Here is a 24,254-nt window from a genome sequence, read left to right on the forward strand (position 1 = left end):
TTTTGAATTAGACATTTTTGTTGAAATATCATCTTAAACAAGGTTTTTACAGTGAAAGGAAAATAACATTGATTGGAAAAAGGAAAGACATCCGGTTGTAAAGAAAGTGGCTTTGTTTATTAATTCAAATGTGTTGAACGTTTTAGTCCTACAACAAAATAACGATAATAGCATCATAATAATACATATTCAATTATATTCAACTCAATAATATAGGTCTACTGATATCATCATAAGAATCATAGTCAAAATAATATCAGACTAGATTCGATAATGACAATGTTTACAATGTTTATATCAATGTAAATATATTTATTTGATAATATTCAAACCTATAGATTATTTATTTTAGTGGTTAATAAAACATACTGCATGTAATGTGGTCTACTTAGGCCTACAAGTTCCCGAAACATTATATAATAATAATAATATGCCATGTATGCCATGCGTGCATACATGTTTGTCCCGGGTATCGAACCCACTACCTTGGCGTTACAAGCGCCGTGCTCTACCAGCTGAGCTACAGAGGACCACATATAGTGATGAATGTTGAAACCAATGTGTAATATCCTCTGTATTGGCCTTGATCAGTAGGAATATCCTTTTGCCTTTTGTGAGTTGATTTGTCAGTGTAGACGACTTGGTCGTGGTTTACTTTTTATCCGGTCAGTGTGGGAATACCTAGAAAACACAACGAACACGTTAATTTATACGTGAAGGAATGATGAAACATAAACGATGTCAAACAGCTTAAAATAACAGCTGCATGAAAGTAGAAATTCAGCTGGAACAATTGAATAGGCCCACTTTAGATTGTGCAACTAGCCTACTTCTAGTAATCAATACTTTACATTTGTGGGTAATTGAAAGACACAAAGAACAGCAACATTATTATTCTCAAGTCAATTTGATAAAAGGGGAAATTGTACAGTGAATATTTCTTGCAAACCAAATATCGAATAAAGATCATATAAGGGTCAAATAGGTCCCCTGTAGCTCAGTTGGTAGAGCATGGCGTTCTGTGAGATAATATCAGTCAGTTAACATGTCCTTTATGAATTATGAAGCCTTTATGTCAGGGATAATCAACTAGATTCAGCCGCTGGCCAATTTTTTTCTTGAGCGTGTAGCTCAGTTGGTAGAGCATGGCGCTTGCAACGCCAGGGTTGTGGGTTCGTTTCCCACGGGGGGCCAGTATGAAAATGTATGCACTCACTAACTGTAAGTCGCTCTGGATAAGAGCGTCTGCTAAATGACTAAAATGTAAATACTGTGTGTGTGTGTGAGAGGTGGTGCTGCGAGCATTATATTATTTATTTATATCATTTGTTTGCAACGAAATTAAGAACGAAACGAAATGCTTCCATTTTGAATGAATCATAGGGCGCAAGCTCATTTGATATGTGGAATGACTGCGCGAGAAGCCTGGGCGCTTCGTTTCGAGTCACTGGGGACCCCTGTGCGCAACAAGAGCCCCCCCCCCCCCCCCCCCATGAGAGCAATATTGCAACCGCAGACGCTCGCGATTGGCCAGACGTTGATCAGATGGTACAGTTCCCTTCTGCCCTATTGAGTGGCACCTCGCAAGCCCCCTTCAGCTAAAACCAAATCTCCGATAAAGTAATGGCAAAACCACTTGGACTATAAAACATTACAAATCATATACCTCGGAGCATATTTGTCCATCCAATGAGTTCCTATTTTGTCAACTCAACTTTTCCTGTTTCTCTGCCCGGAGGACAGGAGTCTCTCCTTGCTCAGATACCTTTATATTCCTCCGGATATACTGACCCTTTAAGACACTTTTCCAACGCTACATATGGAGCTGCCAATATGCAAGAGAAGGTTTACCCAACCTCATATTACCAGCAAACCACTGGGGTCTACGGTCGCCCCAGCACCAGCGCTCCCTGCGACTATACAGCTGCCACTTTTTACAGTGACCGCTCGTGCGCTTTCACAAGTCGCGAGGAGCAGCCGCTCTTTGTAACTCAGGACCAGCGCAAGTCAGAGTGCCTCGAGCAGAATGTAAACATAACCACTGCTGTGGACGACAAGTCTTCTTCTCTGCTTTATCCGTGGATGCAAAGGATGAATTCTTGCACCGCTGGTCAGTGAAACTTTTACTTTTGATCTTTGTTAAAAACGTCTAACCTGTGTTTTCATTGTTAGTTAATTGAAAGGGGGTTTACAATCAGCATGTAACAGTGTTGCCTGGCAAAGTCCACAATATGCATTGATATTGTAGCTTATAAGTAACTATTGCTTTGAAATTGAGACGGGAAAAATCTACTTTGAAAAGAGGAACAATTTTACAAGAAGTTGTGTGAATACATGCATGATGATTTGATGACTTGGATATGTATTGGATTCAATAGCCGATAACGTGCTTGACATGAAAAATATATGAACAGATAAACTGGTTTTGTATAGGAAACGTGTTAAACTGTCAAAATACAGTGGGCTATCATGTGGATCATTTGGATCATTTCTATCTACTAGGCTATGCTATTTTGACGCTTTAACTAATGGAGGCTTAATTTATTACATCCATAATAATGATTGTAACAATAGCCTGTACAAGTGATGATAGTGTAAAGGTATCCATCCTGTCCAAGCCTTTGTTTCATACATAATGGCTGTCTTTAGTTTGCTATTCTTTTTTTGCAGGGACCTTTGGCAGCAGTGGACGCAGGGGCCGTCAGACCTATACTCGATACCAGACTCTTGAGCTCGAGAAAGAATTCCATTTCAATAGGTATCTCACCAGGCGTCGTCGAATCGAGATTTCGCATGCTCTATGTCTCACTGAACGTCAGATAAAGATTTGGTTCCAGAATCGCAGAATGAAGTGGAAAAAGGAGAACAAAGTTATGAATCCTTCGAAGCCCAGCGATGAAGAGGAGGAAAAGCAGACAGATTAAAAGACAATGAATAAAGCTACACAAGCCATCTTATAACTGTTGTGCCATGAATTGAGAGATGTTGAATTATTGTTGGTTGTTATTTTTTCATAAAATACCTGCACAAGCCTACACATTTTTGTGAAAATATGTAAATAGGCCTACTAGATTCATATATTTGCACGATGAAATAACGTCTGTAGGTTAGAAACAGGTTAGAAACAACTGAAGCTGACTAGCCTATTCTTATTTTATTGTGTTTTTATACTACTTACCACATCCACAAAGTCAAAATGGTCTATATCGTAAAAATTCATGAAAACAGAAATGTGGTCTTAATTTAAGGTTAGGTTGTGTGGTTAAGGTTAGACGTGTGGTAAATGTTTAAAATCACATTTTAGGAAGATAAATTGTATAAGTAGGCGGGGTTTATGACTTTGTGGTTGTGGTAACTAGTGACTACCGTGAAAGAGGCCTACACTCGCACATATTGGTTTCCTGGAGGGGCGTTGTAGATGTGCAAAAACAAGCCTAGTCAAAATTACTCGATTATTAAATAGTTTTGCTTCAAAAATACTTTTTATGTCCCCATTATCGATACAAGAGAGATGCTTTGGCCTAATAGCCTACCATAGTGTGTGTTGTATGTTGTTCGTTTTAGGCTTTTGCATCGCATTGACAAGTTAATTATTGTGTACTTGCCATCTGGATGTCGTGTGCAATATTATGTAAGACATGTTTTTGTTATATTTTGTAAATGCAAATAAAGCGTTGGTCATTTCTGTAAATATTTCATAGAAAGTTTGCTTGTTTTATTGATGTGAAGGCAATAGTCTTATAATAATAATAATAATAATAATAATAATAATAATAATAATAATTATTATTATTATTATTATTATTATTATTATCATCATTATGTCCTGTAAAGATTGACCTAGTTGAGCAAGCCCAACATTTAAATAGGCTAGTCTCTCTTTAATGATAAAAATGCCTAGTGTATTAGGCCTACTATAACAGATTATACTGGGATACCTGTCTGAGATACCTGTAAAATAGTTTAGCCTAGTTTTGTGTCCTAGAACAGTCAATGTTCTAAAAAATGAACAATGAAAACAAAGCCTTCAGTTACCCCCACTGCCAGTAGATGACGCTGTCCGCCTATATGGATCTCAGGGCGCAATGGGGAGGCACCATTGACTCGAGCATAACGAGCATCATTTCGTCATCGTTTGTAACCATAGAGCATGAATTACCTCTTGAAGTCATCAGTGAGAATTTACGACTGGTCAACAAAGGCACGTGATTCCCGAGCGCTGTCCCATATTTGGCCGCACACCTGGCAAAGTACAGTAGGCTTCATTGCTATAATTCATGATTACATCATAAATCGTGAAGCAGAGGATTATAGCGACAAAGATCTACAAATCGAGCCTTTAAAAACAAGCAAATGAGCTCTTACTTTGTTAACTCGTTTTCAGGGCGCTATCCGAATGGCTCCGACTATCAGTTACTAAATTATGGGACTAACGGCACTGTGAACGGTACGTTCAGGGACCCTGGCACCATGCACTCTGGGTCTTTTGGCTGCAACTACAATGGTATGGACCTAACCGTAAATCGCACCGACACTGGTAGCCACTTCGGGTCTGTTGGAGAGGATACCCGTGGTTTTCCGTCCACTGGCCCGGACGCCCGGTACAGATTGCCGACCTGCTCGCTTTCGTCTCCAGATCCCCTTCCTTGCGCCAACCGCGGGTCTTTGGAACTAAAAAGCTCCTCTCCTCCATCTGATCGGAGCACGACCACGAGCGGCAACAATATTCTCAACAAAGGCAACAACATTCATTTCACAGAGATAGAGGATACCAGCGTTGTCTCTGAGTCCGAGGAAGGCGCGCACACAAGCAGCACCAGCAGCATGGCTGCCCGGGCACAACAACCACAACAGGAGTCCAATAACGCAACCTCCACGACAATCTCAAACGATTGCCAAACGCCACAAATATTCCCATGGATGCGGAAACTGCACATTAACCATGGTACATACATAGCCTACTTCTACTGTGTTTTGTGGTGGTCTTGCTTTGGAGTGAATTGCATGCTCGCTGATGTGATTTTCTATAGTCGAAATTTGTAGCGTCACAAATCTGTCAAGTGTTGCATGAACTCAGTAAGGTCAGTAAGGATGGCTTTTATGATGGGGTCCAGTGCAATATATTTCTTAGTGCAAGATAAAACATACTAATTGTTAGCTTATTAAAGGACATTTTAATTGTAATAAAGATGAATTCAGAGAAACATTGCTTAAATGTTGGAAAATTGGTGGGTATTTATGTTTAGGCTATAGCTGAATGCAAGTTCTATTTCTAGTAATGTAGCCTAGTTGAGCGACAATCCGTGCATGGCCCGCGTGCAGCCTATTCCACACCCAGAATGGCATAATATTTCATCTGTGCTGTTAAACATGTTTCCTTTTGGAATGTTTAAAATTATATTTTCCCTATCTGTTATCCACTTCTAATTTGGATTTTTCATGCAATTTAGAAATGGCTGGACCTGATGGGAAAAGGGCCCGAACAGCGTACACCCGCTACCAGACGCTAGAGCTGGAGAAAGAATTTCACTTCAATAGATACCTAACCCGGAGGAGGAGGATAGAGATAGCCCACACGTTGTGCCTCACGGAACGACAAATAAAAATCTGGTTTCAGAATCGAAGGATGAAATGGAAGAAGGACAATAAACTGAAAAGTATGAGTCTGGTTACAGGAGGTAGCGCGTTCCATAACTGAGCTCGAACTGCAAGTGATGAGAAGGGGGAAATCCGGAGTACTGTAAACTACAGCGCAGCACCTTTCAGCATGTTGTTGTGTTTTTAGACGAAAAAATATTCAGTGGTCTTTAACAGACGTTTAGTTTTCCGTTGTGTTACGGTAGCCTGTAGTTATCTTTGGAAATAGAAAAACAATTAAATAGACTCATTGTCTAAGGGTAGTAGTATAAAGTAATGTGCTCTGTTTTATCTCTTGAAGGTTGTCATGTTTCATGTGAGCTGTTAGCCTATATTGTGTCATTTCTAAACATTCTAACAGGTGTAAAGTGTACAGTAGCCTATGTTTCCAAACCATATGCTGCTCTTCATTGAATGTAAACCTGTAGATGATGGGATCATTCAAAGCGCTTCAGTGTAAGTTTTTAATGCTGTATTTATGCTTGATTATCGTGGTTAGAGCAGTACGTTTTCCAGGTTTTAAAGTACAGATAAATATGTTATGTAGCCTATAACACGTTGTGCACAAATATATCCAATTGTAATTGTTTAGAACTAAGTACTTATTAAGTTGCATAAAAATATTTTCAATGTGATCAATTTGTATAGTGGACAGGAAGGGAGTGGTATTCTGTGGATTATACGGCTACAGTGATGGTAAACATTTTGCCAATTAAGCTTTTTGTATTTCTATGTGAATCTATAGAGCTGGAAATAAAGTTTCTCTCCATCGCTTGATATATTTGAAGCATATTAATTGCAATAAATGCACCTCTTCTTCATTAAACATATTGTAAATTAAGTAATTAGGCCTACAAATGTTTTAATGCACTATTCTATAGACACAAATAGGCTATAACACTGGTGGACGTATACCATTCATGGCATTTTGGCCACACCTTCAAACAAATTAACTTAATAAACAACATTTTCCTATAGCTTTTGTGCTGTTTTACAGGCATATGACGTGCAGTACATTTGAGTCAGGTTTGTTGCTTATTTTAAATATTTGCATTGTTTTAGTCCAAACTATATTGTTTTAACCATGCACCTATAAAGTGCCCACCATCATTTCAAGGTTATTAGATTCATTATTGTTTCCATGCTGCCATTCTTTACCAGAAAAACAAACGCTAAACCTTTTAAACTTACCCTCTTAAATACTTCTTTGAGTTGAGTCGCACTTCTGTTTGCTGGTGTTTTAGTTATTCTTTTTCCCATCAACTGTCCCAACATGTAGGCTATCTTACAGGTACATGGCTCGAAGTTAGTAAATGCCTCTGTACCGTAGAACATATAATCCCTTTACTGACTCTGAAAGGTCACGTGGGGTCCATAAAGTTAGTTTTATGGTTTTGGGGAGTAGACAATGTACTATATAATTCACATTCTTGAATGAAAGTGACGGTTTAACTGCTGCGAGGAGTTTAGAACGGGTTGTGGACTGTACAGCACTTGTGTGGGCAGTGGCGATATCAGGATAGAAAGTTTATCTCAGAAATGCAGTGATACATTTAAATAAGTGTTCCACTGTCTATGATTATAAACCAAATATATGTTATTCATGTTGGAATTAGCCTCAAAATAGAATATTTTGAGAATCCATGGATTGTAATCGAATTACCTATAAACACCAGCAAATAAGAATTCATTCATTCATTTTGCTCTGCCTAAAACTAAAAACTGGGGGAAATTCTGACACTTCACGAACAGGACACAAACGAATTCAATTTCTGCAATAACTGCATTGAACCTCGTGGATTCAGTGTCAGAGGTTCTGATATGAGAAGGGAAATTAAAGACAACAGATGATGGATAGGCAATGTAGGCTATAATGCATATGTCTCTGGCCTATAGACTCAAGTCAGAAAACGGACAAAAACTTTAAGTGAAATTCAAGTCTGTATACAAAAATTAGACCGTCTTGATAAAAGCGTGGCCCAAGGTGAAGCCCGAACTTGAGCTGTTTTTTTTTTGTGTCCCATCGATCTCCAAGATAAGCCGTTGAACGTGCGTCTCTCTCCAAGACAGGATAGGTGAATCCACTGATAATGTTGGGGATCAGACCTCAGTAGATTTGAACAAGTTATGTTGGATATATGGAGATCTAATAATATAAATATTAGGCTTTACGATTCTACACTGAACAAAAATATAAACGCAACATGTAAAGTGTTGGTCCCATGTCTCATGAGCTGAAATAAAAGATCCCAGAAATGTTCCATATGTACAAAAAGCTTATTTCTTTCAAATTGTGTGTACAAGTGTGTTTACATCCCTGTTAGTGAGCATTTCCCTTGATAATCCATCCACCTGACAGGTGTGGCATATCAATAAGCTGATTAAACAGCATGGTCATGACACAGGTGCACCTTGTGCTGGGGACAATAAAAGGCAACTCTAAAATGTGCAGTTTTGTCACACAACAAAATGCCACAGATGTCTCAAGTTTTGAGGGAGCATACCATTGGCATGCTGACAGCAGGAATGTCCACCAGAGCTGTTGACAGAGAATGTAATGTTAATTTCTCTACCATAAGCCAACATCATTTTAGAGAATTTGGCAGTATGTACAACCGGCCTCAACCTCAGACCACGTGTATGGCGTTGGTGTGGGCGAGCGGTTTGCTGATGTCAACGTTGTGAACAGAGTTCCCCATGGTGGCGGTGGGGTTATGGTATGGGCACTCATAAGCTATGGACAACAAACAAAATTGCATTTTATCGATGGCAATTTCAATGCACAGAAATAGTGTGATGAGATCCTGAGGCCCATTGTGAGGTCCATTTTAATAAGGTATCTGTGACCATCAGATGCATATCTGTATTCCCAGTCATGTGAAATCCATAGATTAGGGCCTAATTAATTTATTTCAATTTACTGATTTCCTCACTGGAACTGTAACTCAGTAACATCTTAGAAATTGTTGCATGTTGCGTTTATATGTTTGTTCAGTATACAAACACTGATCCTGATTGTATAGGCCTGTATGTCAAACTTGGAATTACGCCCAACTTGTCTATAGACCCTGTTTGTATTTTATATTGTAATAACGCGTTGCTATTGTGTGTTTATAGCCTATGTTAATGCATCATGTCTTTGCGTAGTTGCCACCATGGCTAAATTGTATGTATCCCATTGTGTAGCCTACCTGACCAAATTGTATATGAATCAGATATGAATCAGCATGCAATCGCAGTTCTGCGTGGTGATATCCAATCAAATTAGGCCAATATGAAAACACTGTTTTGACATCTTTCGTAAATAGCTGTAATTTATCTAAAATGTACCTAAATGCAATAAATATTATTTATTTGGTTAAATAATTTTGTATATATAAAAAAATGACGCTAAAGCACACACACCAATGTTTTCCATTGGGCTGAAACAGTTCCACTATTCATAACTGTTAAATAGCCATTTAACCAGGATAATAAGTATTGCATATTGATAGGGGTAATCTGTGCACGGATCTCATCAATAATTCATAGACCGGGATCATCGCGAGGTCACTAGACGAGAGCCACAGATGCCGAGGCTCTAACCTACAATACCAATAGGCCTGTTTCTCAGACATCGTCACCATCTTTGAAATCCATAGGCCTACACGAACGAAAAAGACAGTCTGAACATTTTTTTACATTTGTGCTTTTGGAAACGCAAATGGTAGCCTATGGAATTGTGTCTTGTGTAGGTTATTCTGTATGGATGGATTCATGCGTAAACTACGTTAGGGTTTTGTGTAAGAATTGGCAATGTTTCGTTTTTACATTTCTAGGCCTACGTATTATTTATATTAGATACAATTGCATGGAGATTATTGACACCTTTATTAGTACGTAGGCCTTTACATTTTTTTATTGAGCAGTTAGCAGTTAGGAATCAAGTTTTACATTGAAAAAGCATTGATAGATGAACGTAGGCTATTTGTTATTTCTCTGAAAACATGTCTTACAGCAGTCGACACAAATATTTTAATATGCATGGATAGATGGCATAATAATATTGCTTCACAAAGTGACCTCAAAGTGAATCTTAAAATATGCGATTGGAGCATAGGCCTATGCTTTTTCAGTGACGTGATGTAACGCCACCTGCACACCAGCAGAGCCCGCTTCAGACCGGCTTCACTGTTGCCCCGCGCAATCTATCATCTCACTAAAGGCCTATGACCATGTGATAGCCTACACACAAAACAATAGGCTACTGTGTGTCCTATGGATAACATTTATGACGTCTAGACTACTAAAATATTTGAGAAAAGTTGTAAATTAAGCACAGTGTAAAAAAAATCTCAAACTTTAGAAAGCCTGTGATTATATGACAATGCCTGGCCTATATTTCAAATGAGAGTAGATAAAACAAAATGTCTCCCATTATCTCACTTTCTCGAGTAGCCTAACATGTAAAAACTTTCTGGATCAAAATAATTTATTTTATTCGGAATTATGTTTTAATTCGGGGTGTAAGCCTACCCACTGTTTGCTATTTAACGGTAAATCACTAAACATGTCATTGCTCTCTCTGCGCTAAGAATGATCAGCTCCAATAACTCACAGGAGCCTGGTTCCTATATCTATTGGGCCCCTGCTCCCTTTTTGGTAAAAGGAGTAGGCCTACATTACTCAATATCATCGAACAAGTCAGAAATTGTTAATGTGTGAGGCCTTGAGGAAGGGGTGAAATGTAGGTCACAGCTTCTAACAAATATTAAAATGCCATGTGATTCGTGAGGCTCAGTGTTCATCAAAGGCTGCACGTCCAAAGACGAGATTAATCAGAAAGCTCGTGTCCACCTCTTAGGTGTTTTGGGACCGGGATTTTCACGATGACCAAGCACCAGCAGGCCATGCTTTTTTAATCCGGAGAGAGACAAGTGGTGTTTGCACTGGAGGAAAGGACCAAACAAAAGTCAGGACTCGGATAACGTCTTCAATGTCACCCTTTTTAACCAACGCTTTTTAAATTTTTCTGAAAAACAGTCTACAGGTAACTGCCAAAATAAAGGAAACGCTTGAGTAAATGAGGGATACAGATTATATTGAACGTTAATTAAGTAGTTAACATCCCGTAATGCTTAGGGTCATGTATAATATGCCCAGTTGCCCATTATTGTCTAGAAGAAGAGACCTCCGTGACTGGAGAGGGGTTTCAAAGGAGGAGATGGGGTTTAAAGGGTGTGTGTGTTTCAGTCACTAGATCTCAACCCAATGTAACACTTATTGGAGATTCTGGATGTGTCCTGAGAGAGCGTTTTCTACCACCATCAACAAAACACCAAATTATGGAATTTCTTGTGGAAGAATGGTGTTGCATCCCTCCAATAGACTTCCAGACACGTGTAGAATCTATGCCAATTCGCATTGAAGCTCTTCTGGCCACTCATGGGCAGGGCCATAACCAGGGTTTGAGTTTTAGTGAGGTTTGTTATACAATTAAAAAACGTTTAAATGCTATTTGGTGAACAGAAAAATGACCCCAGCCATTATCACCTTGGCTGCTGTAGTTATTTCACCTCAGTTGATCAACAACCACATAGCCTATTATCTAGCCTATACAATTGTAATGTTATACGCCTGAAAGGGGGTAATATGAGAAATGATTCACACTGACACATAGCATCAGCGACTGTTCAGTAAGTTGTAATCAAGCTCCACACAGACATCAATGGAGCACACAGATGATCATATTATCGCATTCACATGAATTAATAGAATATTACTTACAATTCTGTATTAATATCAGTGATGTAGTGGTAAAAAAGGTGGGTGATGGGTAAACTATAAACTCCAGTGGGCGATCAAGATAAGACGAACAACCACTGATATAAATGAAAACATATGACATTTTAAGAACAGTATTGTTTGCATTTTGATTACACAATGTAGGCCTATAGGGAAGATAGGCCATGTGGAGATGTTCATATTGAAACATATATTTTATTTTTTCAAAGTTCCTAACTTGTTCCATACGTTTTAACAGATGTTCTCAGGGAAGCACACATGGGGCTCCGACCCCAAGTTTGGGAACCACTTTACTAACCTCTCTCTCTGCTTGCTTGCTTGCTTCCACTCTCTTGCAGTCTCTCTGCTTCTTCCTACATGCATTGCAGCTTACCTCGCCACTGAGCGCCACATCACTGGCTGTCTCAGTATAGCCTATTCTCTGTAAAGCAAAGTTATTATTATCCTGCGGAGGTATGCTCCGTTTAACGTTCGCTTTTTACTTCATCCTTTTAGTTGGCTAAGTAGCCTAATACAGAGCCCTTCAACATTACTGCAATATAAGTCTCTGCGACAGCTAGCCACCTGACTGACTGACATACTGTCTCTATAAGAGACTATTTACCAGTTGTGCACTCATTCTCTGAGAGTCGGTTTTTGTTTGTTTTGGGGGATGTCTGTAGACACGGCAGGAGTCTCGGGACGGTTTTAAAATGGCCTTTTGTCCGGCATCTCGCAAACACACTCCGCAGCGTCTCTAGTTACCCACTTGCGCCGACTCCGAGCTGGGGTGGTTCGTTTCACTTCTCAGGCCCTCGGGTGCACGAGAGGGCGGAGTTAGCCGTTTGAGAGAGTGGTGAATGTGCTGCTAAAAAGGCTAATCCGGGAGGCAAATCCAGGGGACGCAGGCGAACATAACGAACAAGCCACTGTTCATGATTCCACTCGTTCGCAAAGATGCAGGCGTCCCCTGGATTTGAACTCCATCAGATCAAGAATATAAGCCTTCTGAGTTTTGTTTGCTTAGAGCAATATTTAGATGTTGACCCGTATTTTATTTTTTACCCGTATTTAAAAAAAAAAAATATTGTACAAAATATATATACTTTTTCCCCCAAAATTATACTGAAAACAAATATAAACGCAACATGAAACAATTTCAAAGATCTCTCAGATGATCCTGCAGGTAAATAAGCCGGATGTGGAGGGCCTGGGGGCTGGCGTGGTTACATGTGGTCAGCGGTTGTGAGGCCTGTTGGACATACTGCCAAATTCTTTAAAACTACATTGGAGGCGCAGGCTGAGATGCCAATCATGGACTTTGGTGCCACTGTGCAACAGGGATACATAGATTGGAATTATCATGCAATTCTTTATTTACCCTCTACAGGGCCTGCTGACCTTTTGGCAGAGAGAGCCTACGGTTGGACTAGATGTGTGCCAAACCTAGTTTATAAACTTTCTGTCATTATGCCTTTTTGAATTATTATTTAATTGTGTTGCTGTTATACATAAACGGTCAAGATCAAAATAGTTATTTTCCTTATCCGAGGATCACAACTTTGAATATAATCCATACTATTTGGCTAGTAATGACCGCGAGCCCGTCTAAAGATAAACAGCAATGACATGGGGCGAGCCAAGGTTTACATTGTTCAGGGAGGTAGCCCTACCCACTCAGCATCAAGTGCCCAGTCTATAGACAGCCCCATGTTACTACTAACGATAGCTTCCGTCTGCATCCATTTCGCCCACATATCCATCATATCTCCTTTGAAAACTATAATGCGCAAAACTAGCTGCTGGCGAATACCGAGTGCTAACCTTTACGCACGACGAGCTTTGTTTTTTGGATAATAAGATACGTTTTTGGAGAGCCTTGGTAAGTGCCGCTGTTGCTCATTACCTCCTGTTTCAAACATAGGTATATTGTTATGACGAAATGCACGTCTTATGTATTTTCAATGCAACTGATTTGTAAACCATGAGGTTTATGTCTATTCTAAAAAGCTTTATTATTTGGAAGCTTTTCAATAACTTACGACAGGGCTCTCCAACCCAGTTCCGGGAGAGCTACCGTCCTGTAGGTTTTCGCTCCAATCAAAATAGCGCACCGGATTCTAATAATTAGCTGGTTGATCAGCTGAATCAGGTTGGTTACAACTGGGTTGGATTGAAAACCTACAGGAGGGTAGCTCTCCAGGAACAGGGTTGGAGAGCTCTGGCCTACGATATTGATTGACTGGGGTAGGAAGTTGGATAATATGTTATTTTTCATGATATTAAATATTATCAAAGAGGATGGGTATACCAAACCCATGGTGAGACATGCTTTTTGGACCCATTATGATTTCTGAACGTAGTTATTCTTTATACTTCTGCTACTTCTACTTTTTACACACACACACACCACACCCACATCCGTTAGGGACGGATCAATACTATGACAAGGCAGTCTGTTTTTGTTACATTTTACATTTTAGTCATTTAGCAGACGCTCTTATCCAGAGCGACTTACAGTTAGTGAGTGCATACATTTTCATACTTGTTCAGGGCTGAATGCTAGAATGTTTACTGTATGTTGTCCTAAATTTCTTCATGCTGACCATGAGGCCTGCGATTAATATTTGGGTCTAAAACTACCTATATCCTCATGCATTTCAAAAATGATTTTCGCTGTTGTAGGCTAAACTCAGAGGGTGTGTTAACTTATCAATAAATGATTGTTAGGAAAACATTATTTGCCTTACCTAAATTGATTTAGGGTAGTTCATTGCTGGCGTAAATATGTCTGCCTCTTATAGACTATAATAAGTTGTTTGAACATTTGTAAATCCATTTGATTTGTAAATCCTGTTGATTGTATTTATGCCCCCTGTTATTAATTGGCCTGGCATGAGAAGGTCAGCAGGACGCCTTGCCGTTTTTAATAATAATTTGGCATATAACAATCTAAACTAATCAATGAGTTTAGATTGTAACCGACCTTCCATTTCTGACAGAGAAATAAACGGCCCCATTCGACGTTTCAATAGAGGCCTAAGATGTGGGCATCGTTCAGGATAACATGTATTACTTCATTCTTTAATACACTTTTGTTTTGCTATACAGCTCATCTATAGAAGACCAGACCGTCTGCCAAAGAAATCACAGAGTTGTGATTTTCGTTCTCGAAGACAGCACTACAGTGCAAAGCAAAAACGATATGGGTAAGTTTTATTTTATTTTTGCAGCACCCTGCAAATAATACAACACAAAGTTGCATTGCTCTGAAGCCAGTTCCCACATCATAGGTCAGAGTAGCCTGGTGAGCAACCATCCCTGTCACGTGATTCATTAAATAATTGAGGAAGATGTTGCAGAGTAGATGCATGCATTCATCAGGCCAACCACTGTAGTCATCTGCCGACTGGTGTACAATGTATCTTCTTAAAGTCTACATAGCCGGAATGAAGAAGATCCTGCAAAGGTATTGTAAGTATATGGACAATAACATTTTTTGGAGGATTTGATTTGTATTAATTAGGCTATATGAATGTACTCTGTGACATTGCAGGAAATGTATAGTCCAATTCAAAAAATGTTACAGCAAGCATTAAACATTATGTTGTTTGATTTTCTATATTGAAGTTTCAATAGGGGAAGATCCATGGGCTAGATTATCTATCTCTATTTAATTGATTTGGATGGTTTAGACGATGTATACATTTCATCCTATGCTGTCTTTCGCTCTTTCCTGTCTGCCAGTCGTTCTTTTTTGATTTATAGCCTAATGATATGTGAGCCAATGTCAGAGACAGCTGCCATTGTGTTTCTGCAATACTCTTTTTTGTTTATAGCTGTATGTGCGATTAATCTACAGATCCACAAGTGATAAGATTAATCGGTGCTCTTAATTGTCTTTCTCCAGCCATCATCTGGGCTGAGCAGACTGATATAAAGACTTTATGCCTGGAGGTCTCGGGTTACATCAACTTGGCAATTACAGAGCCTTAACATTTAATTTTAAGCCATAGAATCTTGAAATAAATCATTGTCTAATCTCGACGCCTCATATTCATGCATCTTTTCGAATTTATCATCGTTCCCCAGGATAGGAGCTTTTTATGGAATATGATTTGAAACGATTATTATAGTATTTTCATGACAGTGTATATGGCAGGAATTTGTCTTGAGATTCGAAGAATAGGCACACATATATTTGGTCACTGAAAGATTATATAGCTAGGCTATAGGCAGACATCCTATAAATGTATTATGACAATGTAAAGGGAAAAAGTGGGATATGTACGGTATCCATTTGATAACTAAATTCAACAAATCCATGTGCATGGTCTGAACCGGTCACAGAGAAATACATCGGCTTAATTTCGTTAGATTGGCAGTCCTGACGTGTTTGAGCAAAAGACTGGTCAATGTTTAGATTATTTTGTGTTATAGCCTAATTACTTTCGTGTAGTTAAACATTAGCTATCGTGCCTGGGGTATTAACTATTGTCCCTAATGAATGAATCAAAGGGATTGAGTATTTTCAATTAAAAGATGAACATAAGAGATCAAAGCACCGCCACAGTCCCAATGGGTATCGATCCACTAACAACAATCCTATAGCGGCATGTTTGATCCTCACCTCCAGTAGGCTCAATGTCTAAACTGTACAGCCAAGAGCCAGATGGTTCCCCAAAGAAACGGACGCAATTTGGTGGAATATTAACTTTATCTCTTCAAAACTGAATGAGTGTTGGGTGCAAAAGAGTTACATTTTCGACATGGTTGTCTGCCAGGTTAGACAACCACACAATCCTGAAATCTCAAATTCATATATCATGGAAATACATTCTGTTGAGATAGCCAGGCACACTCAACACGAACTGTTTGGCAAATTTCACATTGACATCATACATTATTCATGCAGGGGTCATGCAATAGTATGCAAAGTCATAAATTGACCAAATCAAAATCATAACCCCATTTTTACAATTTAGTTTGGCATAGTTAAATTGGTGCATTTTGATTTCCTTGCTTTATTTTAAGACATCAATGCCATTCCAAATGTAGGCTACTACTCTCAAATTGTCATTTGTTTTCTGCTGTCATCTCCAAACACTGGTCTCTTGATTTTTATATTTATTTTGTTGGTCAAATCTGGCATATAACATCCAATGAGATGACTCATAGTAGCCTACATATAGACTAGACTATGTTAGGCTGCAGCACGGGGTAGACTGTGGGCCAAGATAAAATGCCATAGAGAAAAGATGGGGCCTCAGGTCAGTTCATTAATGCAGGTTGCTCTCGTGTGAAACAAATCGATCAAAAGGCACCACCTCCACTTGCCCTGTCCCACCACATCTTCAATTACCATAATTTTCGTTGTGAAAAGGCTATCCTAAACACACATTCTAAAATAGGCTGCTATATCTGCAGACAGACCCTTACAAAGCATAATGGAGAAATGTATCGGCATGTATTTGTCTCATAATTTACGGACTGAGGTCATGGTTTTCGGCGAATAGTGTTTTCAAATAGGCGATGTGGCCAGAATTCTTCTTCACTGTCTAGTCAGCTGCGTAAAGGCTGCCCATGTTCTCATTCGACCTCTCCCATACCGTGGGCGACTCCCAATGAGCTTATAGCTAGCCCATCATTGGAACTGGATTATAACATTCCTTGATGTTTTTGAAAGGAGAGAGCTCTCGTTATTGATTCTAGAGCCAATGGATGTGAAATGAATCATATCTAGTCAGTATTCCTGGGATCTACGTTATACGCTAAGGTAAGCCGGGCTGAAAAATGCTGGTGAATGGTCAGCTATTTTCTTTGTGATTTATGACCATATGACTCGTGCGCGGTTCAAGCAGAGTTCATAAAGCTGTACGCTATGCCTCCATACCATCCAACATTCGTCTTCTCTTGAAAACGATTTAATGGTCTTCTGTTTTACCTATTTTGCTAGCGTATAAAGGCATACTCAGCATAATCGTTATAATGAATTTAGAGACCTTGAATATTTTGTTCATGTTGAAAATTAATGGAAATGTAATTAGACATATACAATTATAGGCTACATTTTTACATTTTAGTCATTTAGCAGACGCTCTTATCCAGAGCGACTTACAGTTAGTGAGTGCATACATGTTCATACTGGCCCCCCGTGGGAAACGAACCCACAACCCTGGCGTTGCAAGCGCCATGCTCTACCAACTGAGCTACAGGCTACCATTAATGGTTAAGCTTATCTGATATTGAATAAAGAAATTGGTTGTTTTTTCCCCCCTACATTGGGCTTATGTAGGAGACTATTGACACAGTTGCCTTGTTTTTTTTGTCGAGTTTTGTTGGCTAAATCTCTATCGACAGTTTGTTATATTAATGTTATCATTAGCATATGTAAGACCTATAGCCTATGTGTCTTTAATTAGTTGTATTTATTTAGGCTATTAATTTAACATGTAGGGCTATTTATTTTTCTCTAAAATAGCATCGTTTCAGACAAGTGCTACAGGCCTCAAGCATCCTAGCATTACATTCTTGAAAATATCAAAATAATGTGTTGCCTTTATGGCATTCAAATTGCATTGTTGTTTGCATTCTTATTTTTTTATCCCATTGACTGGGTCTGCAAAAGTAGGCCTATGCTGAATAACACTACTGGACTAAAAACTGGTGACTCGTTTCTCAAAAAACAATGACTTTTTTTAGGGTTGAGAAGGGAAAAGTAGATATTAGAGAGTATAGTATAGTCTGACATTGCTTCTGTAAGCAGGTTGAAAGGGTCCTATTCACGTCATGATGCTATTGAGTTGATAAGATGGATTCATACCGTCACCTCCCTTATTCTGTGTTTTTTCATAACCTTTCAGGACAGCAAACAAGAGGTCATTGGAAGGAAACTGTCACGTGACTTCTGGGTGCCAATGTTCCTTCAGAAGGTCAAAAGGGCCCCAGTAGCTGGTGAGACCTTTCTTGACAATGCAGAGAAATACCTATCAAGACGCCAAAGCAATAATTGGAGATTCCCCATACCAAGGTGTCAATGGATTTGGATGCAATCATGACGCACTAGCCCACCAACCCTTGGCCTACCTGGAGAGTCAGAGCAACTTGAAGGAGTTGGATTGCTCTTCGCAGTCAAATGGCAACAGCAAATCACAGCACCCACAGCACCCAAAAGAGCGTGAACCTAACTCAAATTCTACCTTCACCAAAAGCATCTTCCCGTGGATGAAGAAGTTGACAATGCAGAACTGTATAAAGAACAACGGAGACAAACCCGTAGAAGTAAATGGTGTGTATTCAAATGCGTAGCCAATGGACAGTATAATTCCGATTTAGGCCTACAAATAATACTTTTTTAAGCTTGATAAATGCTAATATTATTATGTGATTACGACCAATGGGCGTTGGCTAATTGTATTTCCAGTTTCGACAGAAGCTTAAATGTTGATATAATGTAATGTAATATAGCCTAATGTTGATAAGATTTTGTTTAGGTACTGTAGGCCTATTCAATTGATGAATTATATTACATTTCATTTTCTCTCGGCAGAACTCTTTGGTGACGAGGAAAGCCCAACAACTGCAGCCTCCAAAAGGGCGCGCACTGCATACACAAGCGCCCAGTTGGTAGAGCTTGAGAAGGAGTTCCACTTCAATCGTTACCTTTGCCGCCCCAGGCGCGTGGAGATGGCTAACCAACTCAGTCTAAAGGAGAGGCAGATCAAAATTTGGTTTCAAAATCGGAGAATGAAGTGCAAGAAACATGAAAAGTTTAAAGGACTGTGCTCCTCTTTAGGTAGCCCTGGAACTCTTACCAATCTTGGTTATATTAATGCAATGGGGGATGATTATGACACTGTTTCTCCGCCATCTTTAAAGCTTCAACAAAACGATTATGTCAGTGCATCAGTCTATCCAAACTCAATGAAAGCCCAACAGAAATATGCCAATACAACCCCAGAATATGCTCCTTGCAGTAGGCAGGACAATTATAGTATGTTTTCCATTCATTATGCTCAAGCTGACCCTGTTCATGTTGACGTGAACTTGCCATTCACTGCATACGGGGTAAATAACCAGTGTAATCATACTGCACAGATGACGTCAAGCCAACAACATCCTAAACCTACACTATGTGATCCAAACACATCATACCATCATTCTTCTCAAGAATGAATCAAGCAAGCTCCTAAACTGACTCATTAATAGCATATGGAGTCAATATGTCACTTGACCATAATCAGATCATTAGTGGACCGAATCCAAAGTTTAGATCTGCTAGCATAAAATATTTGTTTGGCGCAAAAGGACAATTATTCGCTGTATCCAAATGTATGCAACTAGTGGAGAGTCATTACAGCAGAGTTACTAATATTTTACTCGAAAAGAGCAGCTTTAACTATTTTGGGAATTAAACGACTGATTGTGACCACTAGAGTCGGAGGTAAAACACAAGAGTTAATTCGAATAGAGTGTTTATAAGTATTGCTAGAGTCAATGTGATTCCATCCACAGATCAGCACCTGCATAGGCTATTCTATCCTGTTGGACAGCTCTGTTTTTCTATTTTGATTTCTTATCCATATAGGATAAACCTGAAATTATTGCATTATATGAAACCACAGGGTAATGTAAAACATCAAATATAAATCAATATCAAGCAAAAACTTTTCTCACTTATTTTTTTGAAACAATACTTGACATTATGCACTTTTCTAAGTGGAGCAGGCCATGACCCCACTGCGTGCATTGGAATATTACAAACATATTTATTACAATGTTATTTAGTTATTTATATGCTATTTATTAATTTAATTTATGGGAATTTCATATATTTTTTAATTCTGTAATACTTTGTCATTTTTTATCATTTTTTATCATTTTTTATTTTACCTTTATTTAGTTAAGAACAAATTCTTATTTACAATGACGGCCTACACCGGCCAAACCCGGATGACGCTGGGCCAATCATAGTGCCTATTGTTTACAGACAGACTCTTATGCTTCAGGGACAGATGAATCAATGTTCCTCAAAATGTAAATTAATTGTGATATCCTTTTGGATACCCTTTGAAATGCATGTAGGCTATGCTGACGAATAATTTCTGTGTATTGTTGAATAAATGCATTTGTTGTTCAGACTTTCTGCAGAACTGTTTTTTTTTTTACACATCTTGTTATCAAAAAGAGCTTGCTCTACCTATAAATAGGCTTAATTTGTCTAGTTAGAGTAAAATATATAAAAAAACATGTTCAAATATGTCAAATGAAATAGGTATAGTCTGGTAAAGATTATATGCAATAATAAATTGTTAAAAGTCTAAAAGGCACAATGATTTAGCCGGTTCTTTGTTCTCTCTCGAGCAAATTGGAGAGCCAGCTGTCAAGCGTTTAGAGGAGCAGAAGATTGATCGTCACATTAATTTCAAGTCTCCTCTGTAAAATTAGCTCTCAGACAGAAAAACACGCCGAGGTAATAAAATAATTCACATGAGCTCCTATACTTATACACATTGGTCAACATAATTCTCATAGAGGACGCATGGTATTATACACCAATCTTATATCATCTTGTTAACTGCATGAATTACAATGAAAACATTTCAGGTCACTAAACTTACTTACTCTTATATTACTCTTAAAAAAGCACAGCCAAGAGACTATTTCGATCACATAGACCATCCAAGTCAACTGATTGCTTCAAACTCTAAAATATCGAGAAACAAAATTGAAATAATTTCAAAATATTTCACTTTTTCAGACTATCATTCTCCCTCAGTCTGACCAGAAGGTCCTTGCAAAAGTGGTGTGACGTGTTTGTGTTCTTATCAGATTGATGGGCGAGTTTGACTGAAGCATTTGTCATGTAAATGTGAGACGTTTGATGGACGATCCTGACCTGACAAACTGCTATAGGTCCCAATTGCCATTGGCGTAAAATGAGTCACATGGTCTGTCACTAAGGTGATATGAACGTGGTAGGCAGTTTTACAGCTTTGACATACTACCTAGAGGTTGTAGGGCACAGAGAAGAGCAATTAAGGTGGACTGACCCGTCTTCATTAATTTTGCCATAACAATACAGGATGAACTCTTACTTAGATTATACCATTTGTAACCGGGGGACGAACATATTCAATGCCAATGCCGGATACCACAATTTAAACCATGGATATATGTCCTCCTTATCGTCCAATTCATGCGCAACAAGTGATAGTTTCGGGTCCGATGGGCGGTTAGTTGGTGGTTCATCGGTGCACCAGACTTCGATCCACCCTCTCCACCAGCCCCAGCTACATCATATAGATCTCCAATTTGGCTCAACGGGAAACTCGGTGTATGGCTCACCAACAGGGCCAATCTTGGACTATGGACCTCATCAATACGCTCTAATTCATGAACAAGAACGAGGTTTCATTCAGTCGCCTGGGATTCCTGTGTCAGCCATTGGAACGAACATGCCCCCCCTGGCCGAGGGGAACAGTGAACCAGGGTCTGCACCAAACAGCCAGTATCTGCACTTCAGCAGTGGAGAACAGGGGCAACAAGAATACTTGGAGAGTATTTACTCGAGATTAGTTCCTTCCCAATATAGTGATAAGGATTCGGATGATTGCAATGCAGATCAAACTTCAAAAACGTTCGACTGGATGAAAGTTAAGAGGAATCCCCCTAAAACAGGTTTGTAGCTCCTGTGACATGGTCATAAATAACACTGTCATGACAAAGGCTAATTTATAGACAACATTAAAAAATATATACATATATTTAGAGGAAATTATACAGAGACACTGCCTAATCAATGTTTGTGCTTTAGACGTTAGTGGGTAAAATGTGCCGTGGTGCGTAAAATAAATGATCAAATATTGAATGTGTTTGCTTGGCTGCTCACAATCATCACATAATCATAATACAGTTTATTTCTGTTTTCATTCCTTCATTCAAAATTCCATTTATTCCATCAGTTCCTTCATTCATTCATTAACTTTTACAGTTTCAGAATATGGAGTCCCTGGTCAACAGAATGTAATCCATACCAACTTCAACACAAAGCAGCTAACAGAGCTCGAGAAGGAGTTCCATTTCAACAAGTACCTGACCAGGGCCCGGCGAGTGGAAGTTGCCGCTATTCTCGAGCTCAACGAAACTCAAGTGAAAATTTGGTTTCAAAATCGCAGGATGAAGCAGAAAAAGCGTGAGAAAGCAGGCACGGTCTTTATAAACACAGCAGTACCGGCAAATGATTTGGGAGAGATCACCGCATCTCCTGATGTGTCACCAAACTCGAATACCACATAAAGCAATCGTTTTACAAATAACATTTGAATTACCGCACTCATGATGCTGCACTTTACTTGTCACATTTTCAAGGATACTGCAGGTTTACAGGGTTTAGGTGTACTAATTTCGGCAAACAATTTAGTTTAATGTTTGTGTATTTTCTACAAATAAATTCGTTTTATGATTTAGCTAATTATGTGAGAAGTTTGAAAAAAAATGCAATGTTTGTTTTGAAAAGTCTGTATTTGTGCTGATTTGCACATTTGTGAGTGAATGAAATGCTCCCATACAGTAGGCTATAAAGTATTTATTAAATGTGACAATAAGGATATGGTGTACGAAAATATAACTCTATGGAACTAATTGAATTCTTCTTCGATGTTCTTTCTATGCAAATAGTATTTTGGAAGTCAAAATTGTTTAACTGTTGTGAAACTGTTTTAAATCGGGCTACTCATGAAATCTGGAATCAGATGGAAAAATATTTAATTTTCATTGAAATGCAATTCATATTGACAATCACATATTACTGATTTCTATATAATAGTTTTGACAAAATTAAACCTTCATTAATATATAATGTTCTGTCTTTCTTTGCTGTTGAGTTTTACCCATTCTTACTCCCTTTGCATAATGTGACATGAGGAGTCTTTCACCACACATGGGGTTGCTACCAATGACCTCTTCACCTCGGAATACCCCCAGGGGTTCTAAACATGACAACAAACTCCAGGGTGCCAGGTTTCACACTAGATTTGTTACCCAAATTCAATTTGGCTATGCACAAATTCCATGCCCTGAGATCCACAAACAATTGATACAGGTTCTCACTTGCACTTGCCACTTTCTCTTTTGATTGCTATAATAGTCAATTAGAAAATAATTGGATAATTTTCTACCACCACTAGAACTAAATTTATAGTTTAACCTTGTATGCTTTTTTGAGGCCTCAGCTCTTCCTTAAAGGTGGCAGGGGCTTGACAACCTTGTTTCATCTCCTGATGGTATAGGCAGGCTCAATATTTGCACTGGGTGTTAGGTTTGCACAGTTCTTGCCCCAGCGGCACTGGCCTGTCAGTGCCCTCTCCCCCAAAGCTGAGGTTCATTCAAAGTTCACCCACAAATGGATTCACAAAGGCCTCTAGTCAATCTGTCAGGACACAAGAATGGCTTCGACGAGTCAGCTGAAGGTCTCCCTCTCTTCCTTTTCTTTGCCGTTAATATTCAAGGCTAAAAAACAGCAGGGGATATTTTTTCATCTACATATTGTATGGCTTATTAGACAATTGTAGTGTCATCATAGTTCCTTACATTTTTTTTAACCATGAATTATTAACAAAGAGGGAACTGGTGCTAGATGATGATCATTCCATTAAAAGGCCTATCTGCCTCATTGCCTCCTGCCACAACCCATGCGGTCCTCTCCTCCCTCGTTGTCTCTTTTTGAAGCTGACTCTCTTCCTCTCATTTCCCCCTTAAGACTGTTTGAGACAGCCAGTCATCAGGCAAGCCATGATGATTTGAAATACATCTGCATGAGGTTCTACGTTCTCTTCTAGCAAATGGCATCAATA

The 24,254-nt window shown here is 38.9% G+C and overlaps 4 protein-coding genes across 4 annotated transcripts; all 4 read left to right on the forward strand.

The window, feature by feature from the left end:
- Window positions 1-1,689: 1,689 nt before the first annotated feature.
- On the forward strand, window positions 1,690-2,924 carry LOC311127258 (homeobox protein Hox-B6b-like; the record flags this gene model as incomplete). Its single annotated transcript, XM_084159061.1, has 2 exons — window positions 1,690-2,110; window positions 2,671-2,924. The coding sequence occupies 2 exons, from the start codon at window positions 1,690-1,692 to the stop codon at window positions 2,922-2,924; spliced, it is 675 nt and encodes a 224-aa protein (XP_084015187.1).
- Window positions 2,925-4,312: 1,388 nt separating this feature from the next.
- Window positions 4,313-5,698, forward strand: LOC311131030 (homeobox protein Hox-B5b-like; the record flags this gene model as incomplete). The annotated part of the gene is made up of 2 exons (XM_084163855.1): window positions 4,313-4,945; window positions 5,451-5,698. Exons 1-2 carry the CDS (start codon window positions 4,354-4,356, stop codon window positions 5,696-5,698), a joined length of 840 nt encoding a protein of 279 aa, XP_084019981.1. The 5' UTR covers window positions 4,313-4,353.
- Window positions 5,699-18,369: 12,671 nt separating this feature from the next.
- LOC311135800 (homeobox protein Hox-B3a-like) lies at window positions 18,370-19,575 on the forward strand (the record flags this gene model as incomplete). The annotated part of the gene is made up of 2 exons (XM_084169841.1): window positions 18,370-18,688; window positions 18,950-19,575. Exons 1-2 carry the CDS (start codon window positions 18,373-18,375, stop codon window positions 19,573-19,575), a joined length of 942 nt encoding a protein of 313 aa, XP_084025967.1. The 5' UTR covers window positions 18,370-18,372.
- A 1,910-nt stretch (window positions 19,576-21,485) lies between these two features.
- LOC311134079 (homeobox protein Hox-B1b-like) lies at window positions 21,486-22,698 on the forward strand (the record flags this gene model as incomplete). Its single annotated transcript, XM_084167670.1, has 2 exons — window positions 21,486-22,080; window positions 22,394-22,698. The coding sequence occupies 2 exons, from the start codon at window positions 21,486-21,488 to the stop codon at window positions 22,696-22,698; spliced, it is 900 nt and encodes a 299-aa protein (XP_084023796.1).
- Between the last annotated feature and the right edge of the window lie 1,556 nt (window positions 22,699-24,254).

This window comes from Coregonus lavaretus (genome assembly GCF_964263955.1).
Source record: "Coregonus lavaretus genome assembly, chromosome: 1".
In the NCBI taxonomy this organism is placed as follows: Eukaryota; Metazoa; Chordata; class Actinopteri; order Salmoniformes; family Salmonidae; genus Coregonus; species Coregonus lavaretus.